The sequence below is a fragment of the Bos taurus genome, chromosome 3 (assembly GCF_002263795.3).
Source record: "Bos taurus isolate L1 Dominette 01449 registration number 42190680 breed Hereford chromosome 3, ARS-UCD2.0, whole genome shotgun sequence".
Lineage (NCBI taxonomy): Eukaryota > Metazoa > Chordata > Mammalia > Artiodactyla > Bovidae > Bos > Bos taurus.
Genome location: NC_037330.1, coordinates 70453981 through 70473406, shown reverse-complemented (window position 1 = coordinate 70473406; position 19426 = coordinate 70453981). Strand labels below are relative to the sequence as shown.

The 19426-nt window shown below is 37.0% G+C and overlaps 1 protein-coding gene across 5 annotated transcripts in view; it reads left to right on the top strand.

The window, feature by feature from the left end:
- TNNI3K (TNNI3 interacting kinase) overlaps positions 1 to 19426 on the top strand; it is a 346902-nt gene that overhangs the window by 83233 nt on the left and 244243 nt on the right. For all 5 annotated transcript variants that reach the window (XM_059884731.1, XM_024989528.2, XM_024989529.2 and 2 more), the window contains 1 exon segment: positions 17677 to 17775. In XM_059884731.1, coding sequence (XP_059740714.1) covers positions 17677 to 17775 — 99 coding nt within the window.

Below are 19426 nucleotides of genomic sequence, written 5' to 3'. Positions count from 1 at the left end.
TTTTTTCAAAGCTCTGGCACTCCTTTATTTACTTCTTTATTTCTTTCCAGCACTGGTCACTATATAATAGCCTATCGTTTATCTCCTTTGGTTTACTGTATGTCTCCTGTGCTAAATTTTAAGTTCAAAAAGACATAGTCTTTGTAGCTCTTCATTTTCTCTCTGTTGTCCTCAATTCCAAGCACAAGGCCTGTCTGGCCTATAGGAGACACACAATTAGCATTTCCTAAATGAATATGTCCATACTCAGTTGAGGTTAGGAGAGAATCTCTGAAGAACTGATACTTTGGCTTATAACCCAAGACCTCAGTAAATGTTTAGCAAGTTGTTGTTCAATCACTCAGTCGTGTCCAACTCTTTGCAACTCTGTGGACTGCAGTACGCCAGACTTCCCTGACCTTCACTATCTCCCAGAGTTTGCTCAAACTCATGTCCATTGAGTCGACGATGCCATCCAACTGTTTCATCCTCTGTCATTCCCTTCTTCTCATGCTCTCAATCTTTCCCAGAATCAGGGTCTTTTCCATTGAGTCTCCTTAGCAAGTAAAGAGAGGAAATAAACCTGACACTAGCAGTGGGAGCAATAGTGGCTACTTTCAGTGTTCAGTTCAGTTCAGACGCTCAGTCGTGTCTGACTCTTTGTGACCCCATGAACTGCAGCAGGCCAAACCTCCCTGTCCATCACCAACTCCCGGAGTTTACTCAAATTATTGTCAATTCAGTTGGTGATGCCATCCAACCATCTCATCCTCTGTCGCCCCCTTCTCCTCCTTCCTTCAATCTTTCCCAGCATCAGGGTCTTTTCAAAGAATCATTTATTCACATCAGGTGGCCAAAGTATTGGAGTTTCAGCTTCAGCATCAGTCCTTCTAATGAATATTCAGGACTGATTTCTTTTAGGATGGACTGGTTAAATCTCCTTGCTGTCCAAGGGACTCTCAAGAGTCTTATACAACACCACAGTTCAAAAGCATCAATTTTTTGGTGCTTAGCTTTCTTTATGGTCCAACTCTCACATCCATACATGACTACTGGAAAAACCATAGCTTTGACTGGGCGGACCTTTGTTGGCAAAGTGATGTCTCTGCTTTTCAATATACTGTCCAGGTGGGTCATAACTTTTCTTCCAAGAACCAAATATCTTTTAATTTCATGGCTGCAGTCACCATCTGCAGTGATTTTGGAGCCCCAAAAGAGAATGTCTGCCACTGTTTCCACTGTTTCCCCATCTATTTGCCATGGAGTGATTGGACCAGATACCATGATCTTCGTTTTCTGAATGTTGAGTTTTAAGCCAACTTTTTCACTCTCTTCTTTCACTTTCATCAAGAGGCTCTTTAGTTCTTCTTCACTTTCTGCCATAAGGGTGGTGTCATCTGTATATCTGAGGTTATTGATATTTCTCCCAGCAATCTTTATTCCAGCTGTACTTCCTCCAGTCCAGCAATTCTCATGATGTACTTACTCTGCCTATAAGTTAAATAAGCAGGGTGACAATATACAGCCTTGACATACTCCTTTCCCAATTTGGAACCAGTCTGCTGTTCCATGTCCAGTTCCAACTGTTGCTTCTTGACCTGCATACATATTTCTCAGGAGGCAGGTCAGGTGGTCTGGTATTCCCATCTCTTGAAGAATTTTCCAGTTTTTTGTGATCCACACAGCCAAAGGCTTTGGCATAGTCAGTAAAGCAGAAATAGATATTTTTTCTGTAATTCTCTTGCTTTTTTGATGAACCAGTGAATGTTGGCAATTTGATCTCTGGTTCCTCTGCCTTTTCTAAATCCAGCTTGAACATCTGGAAGTTCATGGTTCACATACTGTTGAAGCCTGGTTGTCTTGGAGAATTGTGAGCATTATTTTACTAGCGTGTGAGATGAGTGAAATTGTGTGGAAGTTTGAGCATTCTTTGGCATTGCCTTTCTTAGGGATTGGAATGAAAACTGACCTTTTCCAGTCCTGTGGCCACTGCTGAGTTTTCCAAATTTGCTGGCATATTGAGTGCAACACTTTCATAGCATCATCTTTTAGGATTTGAAATAGATGGAATTCCATCACCTTTTAGGATTTGAAATAGAATTCCATCACCTCCACTAGCTTTGCTTGTAGTTATGCTTCCTAAGGCCCACTTGACTTTGCATTCCAGGATGTCTGGCTCTAGGTGAGTGATCACACCATCATGATTATCTAGGTCGGGAAATCTTTTTTGTATAGTTCTTCCATGTATTTTTGCCACCTCTTCTTAATATCCTCTGCTTCTGTTAGGTTCATACTATTTCTGTCCTTCATTGTATCCATCTTTGCATGAAAAGTTCCCTTGGTATCTCTAATTTTCTTGAAGAGATCTCTAGTTTTTCCCATTCCATTGTTTCCCTATATTTCATTGCATTGATCAGTAAGTAAGGCTTTCTTATCTCTCCTTGCTGTTCTTTGGAACTCTGCATTCAAATGCATATATCTTTCCTTTTCTCCTTTGCTTTTCACTTCTCTTCTTTTCTCAACTATTTGTAAGGCCTCCTCAGACAACCATTTTGCCTTTTTGCATTTCTTTTTCTGGAAATGGTCTTGATCACTGCCTCCTGTACAATGTCATGAACCTCTCTCCATAGTTCCTCAGGCACTCCATCTATCAGATCTAATCCCTTGAATCTATTTGTCACTTCCACTATATAGTCATAAAGGATTTGATTTAGGTCATACCTGAATGGTCCAGTGGTTTTCCCTATTTTCTTCAATTTAACTCTGAATTTGGCAATAATTCTTGATCTGAGCCACAGTCAGCTCCCGGTCTTGTTTTTGCTGACTGTTTAGAGTTTCTCCATCTTTGGCTGCAAACAATATTATCAATCTGATTTTGGTATTGACCATCTGGTGATGTTCATGTGTAGAGTCTTCTCTTGTGTTGTTGGAAGAGGGTGTTTGCTATGACCAGTGCATTCTCTTGGCAAAACTTTGTTAGCCTTTGCCCTGCTTCATTCTGTATTCCCAGGCCACATTTGCCCAATACTCCAGGTATTTCTTGACTTCCTACTTTCAGTGTTGCATATATTAACTCTTAATCCTTTAAAAAGCCCTTCAAAATAGGCAAACTCATTTCCACTTTACAGATGAGAAGTTGAGACACAGAGAGAGCTTTCTAGGAAGAGGAAATCATATATATTAAACCTATCTGACTATAGGAAGTACAGCAACAAGACCATAATGTGTGTGGATGGAGCTAAGAGACCTAGGGGATGGGTGGAAAATGAAAAACAAGGAGAAAAAGGTTAGGGGTCAGGTGCCCAATAGACTTATTTGTAGAGTGATATTATATTCCTGATTCTTCAGGAAAATCCCTGATCATATTGTTGATCTAAGCTCCCTTTATTCTTTAAGTGAATACCTCTTTTACTCTCAAAATCTCCCTGGGTTGGATGACAAACTGTGTCAAGGAGTTCTCTCTCTCTCTGTCTCCTGAGAACAATGAAAAGCCTTTGAGAAGTGGTAACATGATCAGACTTGCATTCTGATAGAATAATTCTAGGTACAATGTTTAAAATCAACTGAATTTGAAGAATTTATGCAAGCAGATGTATTTGGAGTCAATAATCTATAATGATTGCTTAAGTATGGGTGGTATTAGTAGATATGCAGAGATAAGAGCAGATTTGCAAAAAGTTAAGGGGTAAAATTAAATTAATCTGCTGATGGATTATATATGAGGGGGTACACGAGATGATGGTGTCCACAAAAACTCATAGGTTTCTGGTATCAGCAACTGGATACATGATTTCCAGTTCATTGTGATGGGGAACAATGGGGGAATATATTATGTGTGTATAGAATTGGAAGTGAAGGGTTGAAGATCCTTAAATGTGTAAAGTTTAAATGTCAATTACATGATAAATGATCAAATAAGATGTCTAGTCAATAGGTGGTATTGCATTGTTTGGATATACCACAGTGTTTATCTACCTGTTGATGGACATCTGAGATTTTTCCAGTTTTTAGGAATTTCAAGTAAAGCTGCAAGGAAGATTTCTGTACAAGTCTTCATATGGATAAGTGCTTTTATTTACTTTGAACAAATCTTAAGAGTAGAAAAGCTGGATCATTTGGTAGGTTTATGTATAATTTTTTAAGAAGCTGACAAACTGTTTCAGTTCGGTTCAGTTCAGTTCAGTCACTCAGTTGTGTCTGACTCTTTGCAACCCCATGACCCACAGCACGCCAGGCCTCCCTGTCCATCACCAACTCCCGGAGTCTACCCAAACTCATGTCCATCGAGTCGGTGATGCCATCCAACTATCTTATCCTCTGTCGTCCCCTTCTCCTCCTGTCCTCAATCTTTCCCAGCATCAGGGTCTTTTCCAATGAGTCAGCTCTTCACATCAGGTGGCCAAAGTATTGGAGTTTCAGCTTCAACATCAGTCCCTCCAATGAACACCCAGGACTGATCTCCTTTAGGATGGACTGGTTGGATCTCCTTGCAGTCCAAGGGACTCTCAAGAGTCTTCTCCAACACCACAGTTCAAAAGCATCAATTCTTCAGCCCTCAGCTTTCTTTATAGTCCAACTTTCACATCCATACACGACCACTGGAAAAACCATAGCCTTGACTAGACAGACCTTTGTTGGAAAAGTAATGTCTCTGCTTTTTAATATGCTATCTAGGTTGGTCATAACTTTCCTTCCAAGGAGTAAGCGTCTTTTAATTTCATGGCTGCAGTCACCATCTGCAGTGATTTTGGAGCCCAGAAAAATAAAGTCAGCCACTGTTTCTGCTGTTTCCCCTGCTGTTTCTCCATCTATTTGCCATGAGGTGGAACTGTTTCCTTATTTCCAAATTCAGACTTAAATTGAAGAAAGTAGGGAAAACCACGAGACCATTCAGGTATGACCTAAATCAAATCCCTTACGATTATACATAGAAAGTGAGAAATAGATTCACGGGATTAGATCTGATAGACAGAGTGCCTGATGAGCTATGGACGGAGGTTCGTGACATTGTACAGGAGACAGGGATCAAGACGATCCCCAAAAAAAGAAATGCAAAAAAGCAAACTGGCTCTCTGAGGAGGCCTTGCAAATAAGTAGCTGTGAAAAGAAGAGAAGTGAAAGGCAAAGGAGAAAAGGAAAGGTATACCCATTTGAACACAGAGTTCCAAAGAATAGCAAGGAGAGTTAAGAAAGCCTTCCTTAGTGATCATTGCAAAGAAATAGAGGAAAACAATACAATGGGAAAGACTAGAGATCTCTTCAAGAAAATTAGAGACACCAAGGGAATATTTCATGCAAAGATGGGCTCAGTAAAGGACAGAAATGATATGGACCTAACAGAAGCAGAAGATATTAAGAAGAGGTGGCAAGAGCATACAGAAGAACTATTCAAAAAAGATCTTCACGACCCAGATAATCCGTGTAAGGCTAATAACCAGCTACTGAGAGAAGTCTCTTGTGAGTATTTAGCTCAGTGCCCCATGAATCAGGAGCATTTCCAGTCAGGGTGATGAGCCTAGGCATTATCCCTGGACTTGTGTGAGCACTGGGCGTAATTATCACTAATCTTCATTGGTTCTTTTCCCAGTCAGCACTAGTTGCCTCACAAGCACACACTACTCAATGCTCAGCTTTATCCTCTAATGGAACCTTCTCCAGGTCTTTGTATTTCTCTCTTTATTCAACCCTCTTGTTTCTGTACTCTCTCTTGTGAACTCTAGCTACCTTAGCTTCTCCAGAATACTCCTTGTTACTCCATATTGGATGCAAAAGGAAGTCTCTAAGAAGCTTTTTTTTTAGTTTTTAGTATCTAGGGAATTTTTGGTATCTAGGGAATCTGATTCAGTAATTCCTAAGAGGGTATCTGTAATACATTCTTATAAAGCCTCAAGGTAGTTCTAAAGATATTGGGGTATGTAATAATTTGTCTCAGTGATGAATTCAATGAACACGGAAGTCTAAAAAGATTTTAAGAGGTGAGTAGAATTTGAACTAGACTTTAAGAAATAGTAGAATTTGGCAAACATATGTTCTGTGCCAGTTACTATTGGATGATCAAATAAGTTTGAGGGATGAATTAATTGATTTATCTTCCCTTTTCCACTTAGCAACTTCTATTTCAGTTTCCAGGTACCTTCCCAGATATAGGTTTCTCTATCTTTACAGAACTAATTTATAACTTCTTTTTTTTTTTTTGATAGAGCCTTTCTTTTGTTTATTAGTCCATGTATTATCTCATATCAAATTATTTTTATTCTGCTTTATATCATAATCATTTTGTTTTGTTTCTTCCACTGACCTATGTATTACTTTTGAAAAATTAATTTATCTTTGATCCCCAGAAACTAGCACAGTGCTTAGAAAACTTAGGCTCTCATAAATATTTGCTGATTTGAACTGTTGTTCCTCTTGATATTCAGAAGTGGCCTATTTAACTATTTAATATCGATGTCAGTTGTGACTTGGATTTTTTAGTAATAAATTGAGAGGCACAACCATATATCAGCTAACTTTTGCTGCATAAAAAATTTATCTCAAAACTTTATGGCTTAAAACAGTAAACATTTTTTATCTTGCCATTTTTGTAGCTTAGGAATCTCAGGATACCTTAGCTGAGAGGTAAGGTCCCCTGGCTTAGTATCTCTTACAAGGTTTCTAATGGGGCTGCAGTCTTCTTAAGGACTGAATGAAGAGAGTCCTCTTTTGTGCTCATTCTTGTAGCTGTTGGCAGGTTTTGGTCCTCTCTGGCTATTATCTAGAGACACCAGGACCTTACCATGTGATGCTATTCTTAGGAAAGCTCATAATGAGACATCTGGTTTCCATCAGAGAGAGTCATGGAGAGATCAAGGTAGGGTAAGTGAGATGAAGTCACAGTCTTTTTGTAACCTAATCTTGGAAGTGGCATTCCATAACTTTTGTCATTTTCTATTAATATTCATGAGAAATGTCATTCCCACATTCAAGGGAACAAGTTAGCCTCATAGATAGCAATGCCACTTATATTTTCTCAAAGATGATAACAAATGTATACGTAGATGGATTTATAGGGGGATTATAAATTATGTCTGGAAGAGAAGAGCTCTATTAACCCAGGAAACTTGGCATGATTCTATATTTATATTATTTGACCCTGTCTTTTTCTTAGAATCAAAGATGACTAGCAGGTAAATGTGGTGACAATTCTGTTTTCCCCAAACTAGCAACTCTTTTGTTGAACAGTTATTTCCAGTATGTACTTTCTGGATGTCTAGTGTTCCAGAGGTACCTTGGAGCTTATTCAAGGAGAAAAGAAGGAGTTATAAGCTCATGCCTCCTACATCCAGGAGCCACCCAAGCCAATTCTATCATAGTACCCCTGCTGAGTACTTGTGCTGAGTTCATTAAGTAAAAGTTTGAAAAATGTTTGAAATGTTAGAGAAACTGGGATTCTAGAGTAATGTTTTTTGGCTACAGCAGTGTAATATATGTGGTGGTGGTGTAGTTTCTAAGTCATGTCCAACTTTTGCAACCCCATGGACTGTAGCCCTCCAGGCTCCTCTGTCCATGGGATTCTCCAGGCAAGAATGCTGGGATGGGTTGCCATTTCCTTCTCCAGGGGATCTTCCCAAACCAGTAATCAAACCTGGTCTTCTGCATTGCAGGCGGACTCCTGCACTGCAAGTGGATTCTTTACTAACTGAGCTTCGAGGGATATCAATATATAATATATAGACTAGTCATTAGGTATGTGGTCTCTAGAATCAAACTGCCTAGGTTTATTTGTATCCAGGTTCTTCTATTTACTACCCATGTGAAACAATTAGAAGTCCGGGCTTGAGTCTCACCCACAGTTATTTCTTAGCCCTTTCTGTGTCTGAAGCTGACAGGCATACTTGGTATTGCACTTTTTTCATTTTCATTGTAGGCTTCAATTGTTAGTCTCCCTGTGTTTATCTTAGTTTAACTTACTTTAATAGTTACCAGAATTATTCCTTCTGCTTTCTGTCCTGATAATAGGTCTCTGACTGAATGATGGATATTCTTTTAATAAACTTATCTAGAAAGAAAATTATCTATAATTGATCTGTATACCAGTCAATACATACTATTTCAAAATCGGCTAAAATATTTTTATGACTGGATTTACCAATATTATTGTGTCACTTATTCTAAGTTATTGCAGACCAACATTTTTAATTATGTTGTTAAATACAGAGCCTATAGGATATAATTGATTACTTAAGTTCATATCTTGCAGTTCATCAAATAATGTTTTCTGCCTTATTTAATGAGGAAGCTCAAAAAGGGAAACCCTAAACATTCTGTAGAGTGTGCTTGAAACAGGACTAACCCCTGAACCTGAGAGTTAACTGTTGTCTTTTTTGATTTTTAAATCCCTGCTGGTGGAAATAAATTGATCTTTGAAATAATTTTTAGGAAGATTCTTATTAATCATTTTTATCTAAGAGCCGAAAATCTTTATTTGGTCCTTTTGAACTGTGGTGTTGGAGAAAACTCTTGAGAGTCCCTTGGACTGCAAGGAAATCCAACCAGTCCATCCTAAAGGAGATCAGTCCTGGGTGTTCACTGGAAGGACTGATGCTAAAGCTGAAACTCCAATACTTTGGCCCCCTCATGTGAAGAGTTGACTCATTGGAAAAGACCCTGATGCTAGGAATGATTGAGGGCAGGAGGAGAAGGGGACAACAGAGGATAGATGGCTGGATGGCATCACCGACTCGATGGATATGAGTTTGGGTAAACTCCAGGAGTTGGTGATGGACAGGGAGACATGGCGTGCTGCGATTCACAGGGTCGCAAAGAGTCAGACACAACTGAGCGACTGAACTGAACTGAACTGAACTATGTTCTATTAGTTGACTGCAAATCACCTTCAAACTGTAATTTAGAATGGAACACATGTATACCTGTGGTGGATTCATTTTGATATTTGGCAAAACTAATACAATTATGTAAAGTTTAAAAATAAAATAAAATTGGAAGAATAAAAAAAAAAAGAAAAAAAAAAGAAATAGCAAAAAAAAAAAAAAATAAAGTAAATGGAGAACTTTGGAAAAAAAAAAAAAAAGAAGTTTATTTTTCAAGTAGAGGCAAATTACATGATTTCAGTAGGTGTCTTGGGCTGCAGGACAGGTCATGAGAAAATTCTTTGTCAGATTACAATGTCCAGGGTATAGGCAGTATAAGGAAAACCATCCATGAGAGTGAGCCTAACTTGTACTACAATTTTCAAGTCTCTACAACTGCAGTATAGCCGAAAAATGCTGGACCTTTGGCAAGCTATAAAAATAAATCTCATAAGGAAAAAAATTGTGGCTTTCGAAATGCATAGAACATGATGTATTCATAACACATAAACATTGAAAGCCTGTTTTCTCAGCCAGGGATTTTAAAATAAGACCCTCACATAAGGAAATGCTGCAAAAAAGAATATATGTAAGAAAGAAAATAGCACAGCAAGATGACGATTAGCTGGAAGGCTCAGAAAATTTAGCCTGTCTTTTCTTTAGAATTTCTCTTCCATGGGCTTCCTTAACAAGCATTCCTTTGTTCTCCTTTTCTTTCATGGATGACTCTTCTCTTTCCTTTGCTGGCTCCATTATTTCCCACTTTTTAGCCATAAATATCCCTCAAGTATCTGCTTTTACCTATGGAACTGGTGTGATCGCCTAACTTCAATTATTACTTCTCTAAAATGATCCCACTTGTAGCTCCAGCCTTGACCTCACAGCTTCTCACCACTCTTCATCCACCAGCTTTTCTACTTATATTATTACAATTTCCTGAGAAGCTATCGATTTATATAATCAATGGAATTCTTTTACTTTATGTATATAAGTTGATATTCCTTTAAGCTCTATTTCTACAACATATGAAGAATATGGAGTGTCCCTTTAATTTCTTTAATAATGTTATCTTGTGGAATCATTTTCTGAGTAATTTTCAGACCAGATTTAATTTTAACCTGAGATAATAAGAGAAAGATCACATAAGAGAACCTCATTTCTGTGACAGCCTGAAGAAACTATTTTCCAGTAAGTTTTTGTACTCAAATATTTAATTAGAGCTATGGCAGGTAAAATAAAAAGTCTTTACAAAAATATTCAGTTAGTGTTTTAAATGATAAGCCTCTGTAACTATATGATAGGGAGTTCTCACTTAACAGTTGTAATGGGTATAGAGAAGTCAGTATATATACAGCTAAAAAATTTTACAGAAAATAGAGCATAAAATCAAAAGAAGTGCTTATTTTAAATCTAAAGCAATGTTATGATCTAAAATACTAGGTAATGAAGGCTTAAATACAAATGGATAAGCAATTATTGGTATTTTTAATTGGCATAGCTTTTGGTAGTTGTTTAAAAACTCAGGAAATAAGTTTGCATTTTGATTGAGGGATCAACCCCAGCTGAAACAGCTGTGGTGTTGGATAAGCTCACAATGAATTGCTAAAGGGAACTGAAAGAAACTAAATATGTTAAGTGATTAACCTGAGAGAAACTATGGGTGATGTTCCTACTTCTTAAATTCACAAATTAGACACCGTTTTACCCTCATGCTTATTTCCCCTTATCGTCTTCCTCTTTTATAGTCATCATTTGTTAATAACTTCCATCATCTCTCCCCACCCCCAGTATGCTGAGTCATTCAATTGTATCATCTTAATATCTCTAAAACCCATTCTCCATCTCTTGGATACTACTACTACCTCATTTTTATCTGCTAGATCACTTTTATCATTGCCCCTGTCTTTTTAGCTGGCTGCTGAACCCTGCTAGCTGCTCACTCTGCTTCTAGTTTGCTGTCTCTTCAGTCTGTTTGCTATACTATTACCAGAAGGATCTTTTTAAGGTGCAAATCAGAATATACTTTGCTCTTGCTGGAAACCTGTGGTGAAACCCTCTATGGAAAAAATTCAGGAAAAATTCTAAAATTCTTGTCATAGTATATATGACTCTTCAAGATCCCTACCATATAACATCTACTTAGAATAACTTTTAACTTTATTTTTTTCAGTCATCTGCAAGCAATTACAAAGTCAGAATCATACTTATTGATATACTGGCTACACAGATGTCCTTGAAAATCCTTGAAGAACATCAACCAAGGGCTATATCCTGTATAGAACTGTCTGAGGTGTCAAGGAATTATAGGCTGCCCCCAAATAATAGCACATGTAAGAAGAAAAACACTGTGGAGTAGTATGATTCTTTGGACTTCTATAGATTCAAGTTTAAATTTTGGTGCTTTTCCTTAAAACTGTGTAATTCTTAACTTTTTTTTCCTATTTTTAAAATGGGATTATTAGTAACAGTGCCATGAGATTGTTGTGAGAATTAAATGAGATATCCTTATTTAGCTCATAGATGGGCTTCTGTAGTGACTCAGTCATAAAGAATCTGCCTGCAATACAGGAGGTGCAGGTTCAATTCCTGGGTTGTGAAGATCCTCTGGAAAAGGAAATGCAACCCACTCTAGTATTCTTGCCTGGGAAAGCCCATGGACAGAAGAGCCTGCTGGGCTACAGTCCATGGCCTTGCAAAAAAATCAAACACAACTGAGCAACTAAATAACAACATTCTCAAAGCACACATTCTAATGCTTCATTCACATTACCAAAAATCAAAGGGCAAGTGATAAAGATGAAATCATTGAAATAAACCCAGAGTAAAAGTAATTGGGAAACAGGGGAAATATACAACCAGTCTGCTGCTGCTGCTCAGTTGCTCAGTTGTGTCCAACTCTTTGCAACCCCATGGACTGTAGCCCAGCAGGCTCCTCTCTCCATGAAATTTTCCAGGCAAGAATACTGGAATGCCATTTCCTACTCCAGGGGATTTTCCCGACCCAGGGATCAAACCCACATCTCCTGCATCTCCTGCAGTGGCAGGCAGATTCTTTACCACTGAGCCACCTGAGAATCACCCATATAATCAAATTCTGAGTTGCTAACTAAGGTAGACCCCATATTGGAGGAATCGGTAAAATACATGCATCTGGAGAGAGAAGTGTGTCTGTGTTTGTTTGTGGGTGTGTGTTGTAGAAATAGTACCAGTATTAGTAATAGTAGCAGTAGTAGCAATAGTGATAGAAAAAATCAAGTAGAGAATGTTTAAGGCAAGATAGCTATTAACTATCACTGAACACTTCCTTTTAGGTTACCAAGTTTTGTCCTAAATGATTTCCGTGTATTATCTTAATTAATTCAAGGCAATTAAAGCAGACAAAGGAAATCAGGAGGCAATACAATGTTAGTGATAAAAAAGCAAAACCGAAGAAACACTTAAGAGATAAACAGAGAGTCACCTCTAGAGAAGGACAATAAAAAGCTGGCAGAGAGGTAGGGATCAAACTCAAAGATCATTATGTCAGTCAGTCTAAGGAAGGATAGGATCTTAAGGAGAAGACAAATAGTAAGAAATGCTGGAGAAATATTAAAATAAGGAAAAGACCCAAGGATATACATTGGAATTGACAGTTGGGCGATCTTTGATGTCATTTTCCAATGAAATTTCTCTGGAAATTCTGATCTGAAGCCAGACTATAGGTGGGCTGAGGAGTGATTAAGAGGTGAGAATATGTGAATAAAAGATGTAGACTACTCTTGAAAAACAATGAAAAGTTTAGAAGAGAGAGTAATTGTTCAATGGGACACAATTAGAGTGGGTTATTGAAAGTTAAACACAAGAGATGTGGATTCTGTCCCCGGGTCAGGAAGATCCCCTGGAGAAGGAAATGACAACCCGATCAGTATTCTTGTCTGGAAAATTCCATGGACAGAAGAACCTTTTAGGCTATAGCCCATGGGGTGGCAAAGAATTGGACATGACTGAGTGACTGAGCACACACATTGAAAGTTAGAACTGGAAACATTGAAAAATTTCAGATCTAAATGAACTTGCATATTAAAATCTTTGGGATCATTTTGAGTTCTTGAGGCATAACCTTTCAAAAACATTTTCTTCTAAAACTTTGTTAATACAGATTTTCTACTAAATGGAAGTGAGTATTATCCCCAAAGAGATTCATGATTCTGTTCTCTGTAAGTCTCAATAGTAAAGGTTAGATAAAGATCTATAGAAGAGAAAACTGTGGCTTTAAACAAACTATAAATCCTAAGGAAAACATCAGTGTAAGTATGAATTTGAGGGAGACTCCAAAGAAGTCACAAGAAATGAGATATCACTTTAAATAAAGCAAAGAAAAACTTAATTTCAAAGTGTAGATATTTATTGGAAAGTCTACTAGGTATAAAACACTTATATTTAATTTTGGGAATTTCAGCTCTGATTGATTGCCATTTTATCCCATATAGAATTTACCTTACTTTACTTTCTCTTCCATGAGATATTTAGCTCCTATTGATGTAGTCATTTTTTTCTTCTTCATCGTCAATGATTTTCATAAGATGAAGTTCAGAGTCGGAAGCCAGTTGAGTGCAAGTCAATAAGTTAAAGTCATACTGTAGCAGAAACATTCAGCAAATAAGAACAATGAGGACCTTTCTCTTGTAGGCATTACTTTTTAAATCTCTGGAATTTAAAATGATAAGGTATAACTCTTTTAGTTAGAAGGATTAAATCCCAATGTCTCAGGTGAAAAATCCTTCTTAATCTGGAATCAAAACTTCCTATACTTCATTGAGACAAGTTCAGAACATGATAAAAATAGTTTAATTAATTTTTGTATAATAGTGGTTTACACACAGTGATAATTAATGAAAAGATTAAGTTGTGAGGATAAATAATATAAGCATTTAGAGAAAGAAATGTTTAATAGAGTAAAGTATTTGTGAAAAGTTCTCAGAGGACCTGGGAACTGAGCTTGACCTTGAGACTAGGTATACTACAGTCAAAGAAAGAAAACAGAAACTTTCTAGAAGAAAGAGCAGAATGTTCGAACAAGTATTTAAATTACAACCTGGAAATTGTAGAGATTCTACTTGGATATTTTGAGAAGTCAACTAGCAAATGAAAATATTTTTAGTGTGTAATGTATAGTAATTCTTTTCCTATCAAAACCAGAGAGCTCTAACCCATTTTTTGTGCTCATAGAACAATGACTTTGTGACAGACACTTTGTCATGCTTATTCGTTTCATCAATAAAGAATAACCGAACGTCAAGGCTGTATATTGTCACCCTACTTATTTAGCTTATATGCAGAGTACATCATGAGAAATGCTGGGCTGGATGAAGCACAAGCTGGAATCAAGATTGCCGAGAAAAATAGCAATAACCTCAGATATGCAGATGACACCACCCTTATGGCAGAAAGTGAAGAGGAACTAAAGAGCCTCTTGATGAAAGTAAAAGAGGAGAGTGAAAAAGCTGGCTTAAAACTCAACCTTCAAAAAACTAAGATCATGGCATCTGGTCCCATCACTTCGTGGCAAATAGATGGGGAAACACTGGAAACAGTGGTGGGTGTTCTTTTTGGGGGCTCCAAAATCACTGCAGATGGTCACTGCAGCCATGAAATTAAAAGACGCTTACTCTTTGGAAGGAAAGTTATGACCAACCTAGACAGCATATTAAAAAGCAGAGACATTACTTTGCCAACAAAGGTCCGCCTAGTCAAGGCTATGGTTTTTCTAGTAGCCATGTATGGATATGAGAGTTGGACTATAAAGAAAGCTGATCACTGAAGAATTGATACTTTTGAACTGTGGTGATGGAGAAGACTCTTGAGAGTCCCTTGGACTGCAAGGAGATCCAACCAGTCCATCCTAAAGGAGATCAGTCCTGAGTGTTCCTTTGGAAGGACTGATGTTGAAGCTGAGACTCCAATACTTTGGCCACCAGATGCAAAGAGATGACTCCTTTGAAAAGACCCTGATGCTGGGAAAGATTGAGGGCAGGAGGAGAAGGGGAAGACAGGATGAGATGGTTGGATGGCATCACTGACTCAATGGACATGAGTTTGGGTGAACTCTGGGAGTTGGTGATGGAAAGGGAGGCCTGGTGTGCTGCGGTTCATGGGGCCTCAAAGAGTCAAACACAACTGAGCGACTGAACTGAACTGAATGTTTGAATCTTGGTTCTTTAATAATAATAATATTTATATATATATATATGTATATATATACTGATACATATGTATATATATATATCATTTATACAAATCTAAGTATAATAAAGTTCTTTTTTTTAAAGAATTTAAAGATTATTAAGACATCCTTTCTGTGATAAGACTTTTTTCTAGTATACAGTTTCACTAGTAGTTTTGTTATTGTATTGGGGGACAAAAATCAAAACTATGGATTTTCTCAAAATTATTTAATACAACAGAATTTTATGGCCAGCAGAAAACTTAATGAGACAATGTATGTAAAAATGCCAGTGACAGTTTCTGGCATGGAGCAGGCACTTGGGATTTGCTAAAGTTTAATTCAGAGTAAAGGATCAATAAATGTGTACGTTGAACTATTTAAAATTTTTCTATCATATATTTGGGTCCTAAATGTTAATGTTTAAATTCCTCTATGACTAACAGATATATATTCTTATTTTTTAACTAGAAATACAGTCCAATTCAATAATTATCTGGATGCCTATTATATTTTTAGCATAGTGGTGAATAAAAGCAATTCAGTTTGGGCCTTCATGGGCCTTCATGTAGTGGAAAGGAGATGAAATTGATCTACCCACTCTTTCAGGTTCTAGATTAGGGGAAGCATGGTTAAAATTATTTAATAGATATATGTTCCAGCCTAAGCATTAATATGAGTGTGTTTATCTTAACCACAATAACAAGCATATTTGTATATCATGATACATTGTATCCCTGTAAAATTGATAGGAGATATACTCCCTATCATGACTTGAAATATCATAAGAACCAATAGATGCATTAAATGTATATAAATAGCCTGTGAAATTATTCAGATAATTCCAGTGTACATTGGTCTCAATGGTTAACTATTTTCTTGAATTTTAAAACTAACTAAAAACTACAGTTCAATAATGACTCTGTGTGGTTTCATTAAATCTTACATTTTGACAGTTTCTCAGAAGGCCAGCACTTCATAATTAATGAATATTGAGCCAAAAGATTGACCTTCTGAATAACTGGATAAGTGCAAACTTAGGAAAAAATTACATTGGACTAAGAGCCCTTATCTTTTAGAATGAAAGTAAGTTCTGGAACTATGCCTAAGAAATTGGGTCTATATGTTAACATTTGAACATCCTTTGTTCAATAAAAATTCATGCTGTCTACTTTATTTTATGCTATGTTTAAAATAAGAGAATTTGTAAAAAGCTCCATTTACCTTGATCACATGTGACCTCCTTTAAACGTTCCTAAAATTGAACTCACAGGCATATGAAGTCTAAGATAGCAGACATTTGATATAAATGGTTCCAGCATTAAATTCCAAGCTGAATCTACAAAGCTGAATCTAACAAGCTTATACTGACAGAAAGCTTCATTTTACCTGAGATTGATTCAGCTAGTTCATTTGCTTAAAGGTTAGTGTTAATGTGATCAAGGTCACAGGAAGGATCTGATGCAAAGAAACTTCAAAGAAGCCTAAATTTGAATTCCAGTTCTGATTCTTTAATTGTATGACCTCAGATAGGTTAAAAAGCCTCCTTGAGGCTCAGTGTCTTTACCTTTAAAATGGGAGAGTGGAACCTATCTTTCTATGTTTTGGAGTGAGACAGAGGCACTCCAGTTACCATTTATGCCCTCAACTTAGGATGGAGGCATAGAAGAGAAGAGGTGTGGGAACAGATGTTCCTTGAGCTCTTTGATCCCAGCTTCATGTTCTCTCTTCTAAGACTAACAGACTTTTGAAAATTTCCCCAAATGTATATTATTTTACCAACTAAAGAACAGAGAGTACATTAGAAAAATTTACAGTGAAAAAGAACACATCTGGAGGAAATGACTTCAATCAGTTTTCTAGAGAAAAGAGGCTTGGAGATGAGTCTTTGATAGAATAAATCTAAAGGGTCAGCAGATTTGTTGGCAGTCTGTGCCTTTCCATGAAGGCAGTTGATCGATAGCTCCTGCTAGTTTTTTTTTGTTGGTTTGTTTTAATCACTCACTCATTCAACAAATTTTTATTGAATGATTACTATTTTCATGGCAACATGCTAGAGTAGGATTATATAGATGAATTTGGTACACATTTTGTCCTTAAAGAATTTGGTCTTTAATAAGGGTGATAAGGCATGTATATAAGTTTGTAAATGTTCTAAATAGTATGAAAGAAAGTTGAGTGAGATGTAAAAGGAAGAAAGACAATTTTAGCAAATAATTTGGCAACAAATGGGGGGAAAGTAAAGAAATATTGGAGGAGATGATATTTAGCTTGGGTTTAAATATCTGTAGATTGGGCAGAAGGAAACTTCTGACTGAGGAAATAATGTGAACAAAGACTCAGAGAAGTGGAAAATGGAGTGCAGTTTGATTGTACAGTTGGGTTTATGAAAGAGAGTCATGGAAAGTACATTTTAAAGGATACCATCAGATTGAGAGAACTTTGAATACCATAGTAAGCAGCTTGGCTTTTATTTTCTAGGCAAAAGCAAGCCATTGGAGATTTCAGAAAAGGGAGATGGAAAAATATTATGTTTTAGAATGGTGACTCCTAGAAACTAGTTGTATTAATACATTTTAATTGTAAAATAAGTTTGTTGGACAGATGCCCCCAATGAATCTCCTAACCTAGCTCTTTCTTATCCAGGCTGCTGATGTGCTTCTGCAACATGGAGCTAATGTCAATGTTCAAGATGCAGTTTTTTTCACTCCACTGCACATTGCAGCATACTACGGGCATGAACAGGTAAGTTAGTAAGTAAGCGTGTAGGTAAGTCCAAAGCCTGGGGCATCACTTAAGTGTTCCAGGCTTTTTCTTGAACTGTACTATATTCAAAGAAAGGCTACTTGAGATATCCTTTGAATCATTTTTGCCATCTTCTCATCAGTTTCACCCTTGAAAAGCTTTTGTAGATCCACAGAAAAATAGAAGCTACCAAGTTATTCATTTTCAATGACCATTTTCATTCTTCCTCATATTATCTCCCTAGATCTCTAGTATTACTCAGTTATGCAGCAGAATCACACCTTTGTAGAGGTCATGCTATTGCACTTCCTGAGGGCCCCAAGTTGAAAATCAAACTTATTTTTGTCTCTGTGCTGTTCCAGTCATTGTGCCTTTATTTCTTTGCTGGCTGGCATATGCCTGGACACTCTCAAGCCTGTGAAGCGTGACCTCTAGCTAGGGAAGATTGCTCATTTCATTGATGTGCTGCTCAGAGTGCACTGGAGTGCACTGGAGAGCTGGGTACTGAAAATGCTTCTGAAAGTACAGGGTCCAAAGCTCAAGTGATGAAAAACTCCAAACTTTTTCTGATTTCAGGCACAGGCAGGGTATACACAATGCACGTTGTTTGTTAAGTCATCCTCTTTGGCGATTAACCTCATCACCCAGAAGAAACATAAAGAGCTTCTCTGCATGTTATGTGGAGTGTTAAATTTGTTTACTTTCCCTGAATATATAGTCACAGTATTATAAAATTATGCTAAAATGTGGATGGCCCTTTTATGATAAGGGACTCACTTTCTATGTGCAAAGACAGCACATAAGTAATTTATGGATGCTATTGTCACTCACTAAAATATGCTGACAGGGGAATGGCACATTTGGTTTATAAATGTGCCTGATATGCCGTGTTCCTTGGCATTTGTTTATTTACTTATTTTTAAGTGGAAGAGTAGATGTTTTGTACCAAGAGCAATATTTCCTAGGTATATAATAATAGTGCTTAATAGACAATCGATTTCAACGATAGTTTAAATCTGTCCATTATAAAGTCACATAATCAGAATTTATGGAGTCTGTATAAGTGGAAATATCTGCTTAGGAGTGCAAGGTTCCTGAAACTAAATGTCTACTACTGTTCAGCTTTCTCCTGAGTTAAGCATTGGTATGCCCATTAGCCAACAAATGGATAAAACACATATTCCACATTGGTACTACCTCTTCTGATATCATTTATTGAGTACCAGGCACTTTTCTAAGTGTTTCATGTGTAATAGCTTATTTAATCCTCATGACAACCCTATGAGGTATCCCCATCTTAGTGATGAAGAAACTGAATTTTGAAAAGGCCAAATCATTTACTCAAAGTGACATAACTAATAAATAGAAGCCTAATTTCAGAACCTTTCTTCTTTACCCACTGCACACAATAAGAAGTTCTTCCACATTCCACCAGCTATTTTTTTCACCTAGATTTCTATCAAATGTATACCATATTCTTGAGAGGCTTCTGCCCAAAATACATTTATTTGCTGCCACAAAATAGTTTCAGAGCTTGAATTCACATGTATTCTAATGCGTCAGTGGTCAAGACTTGTTTTTAGAGATTTTTTTGATATGGACCATTTTTAAAGTCCTTATTGAATTTGTTTCAATACTGCTTCTGTTTTAT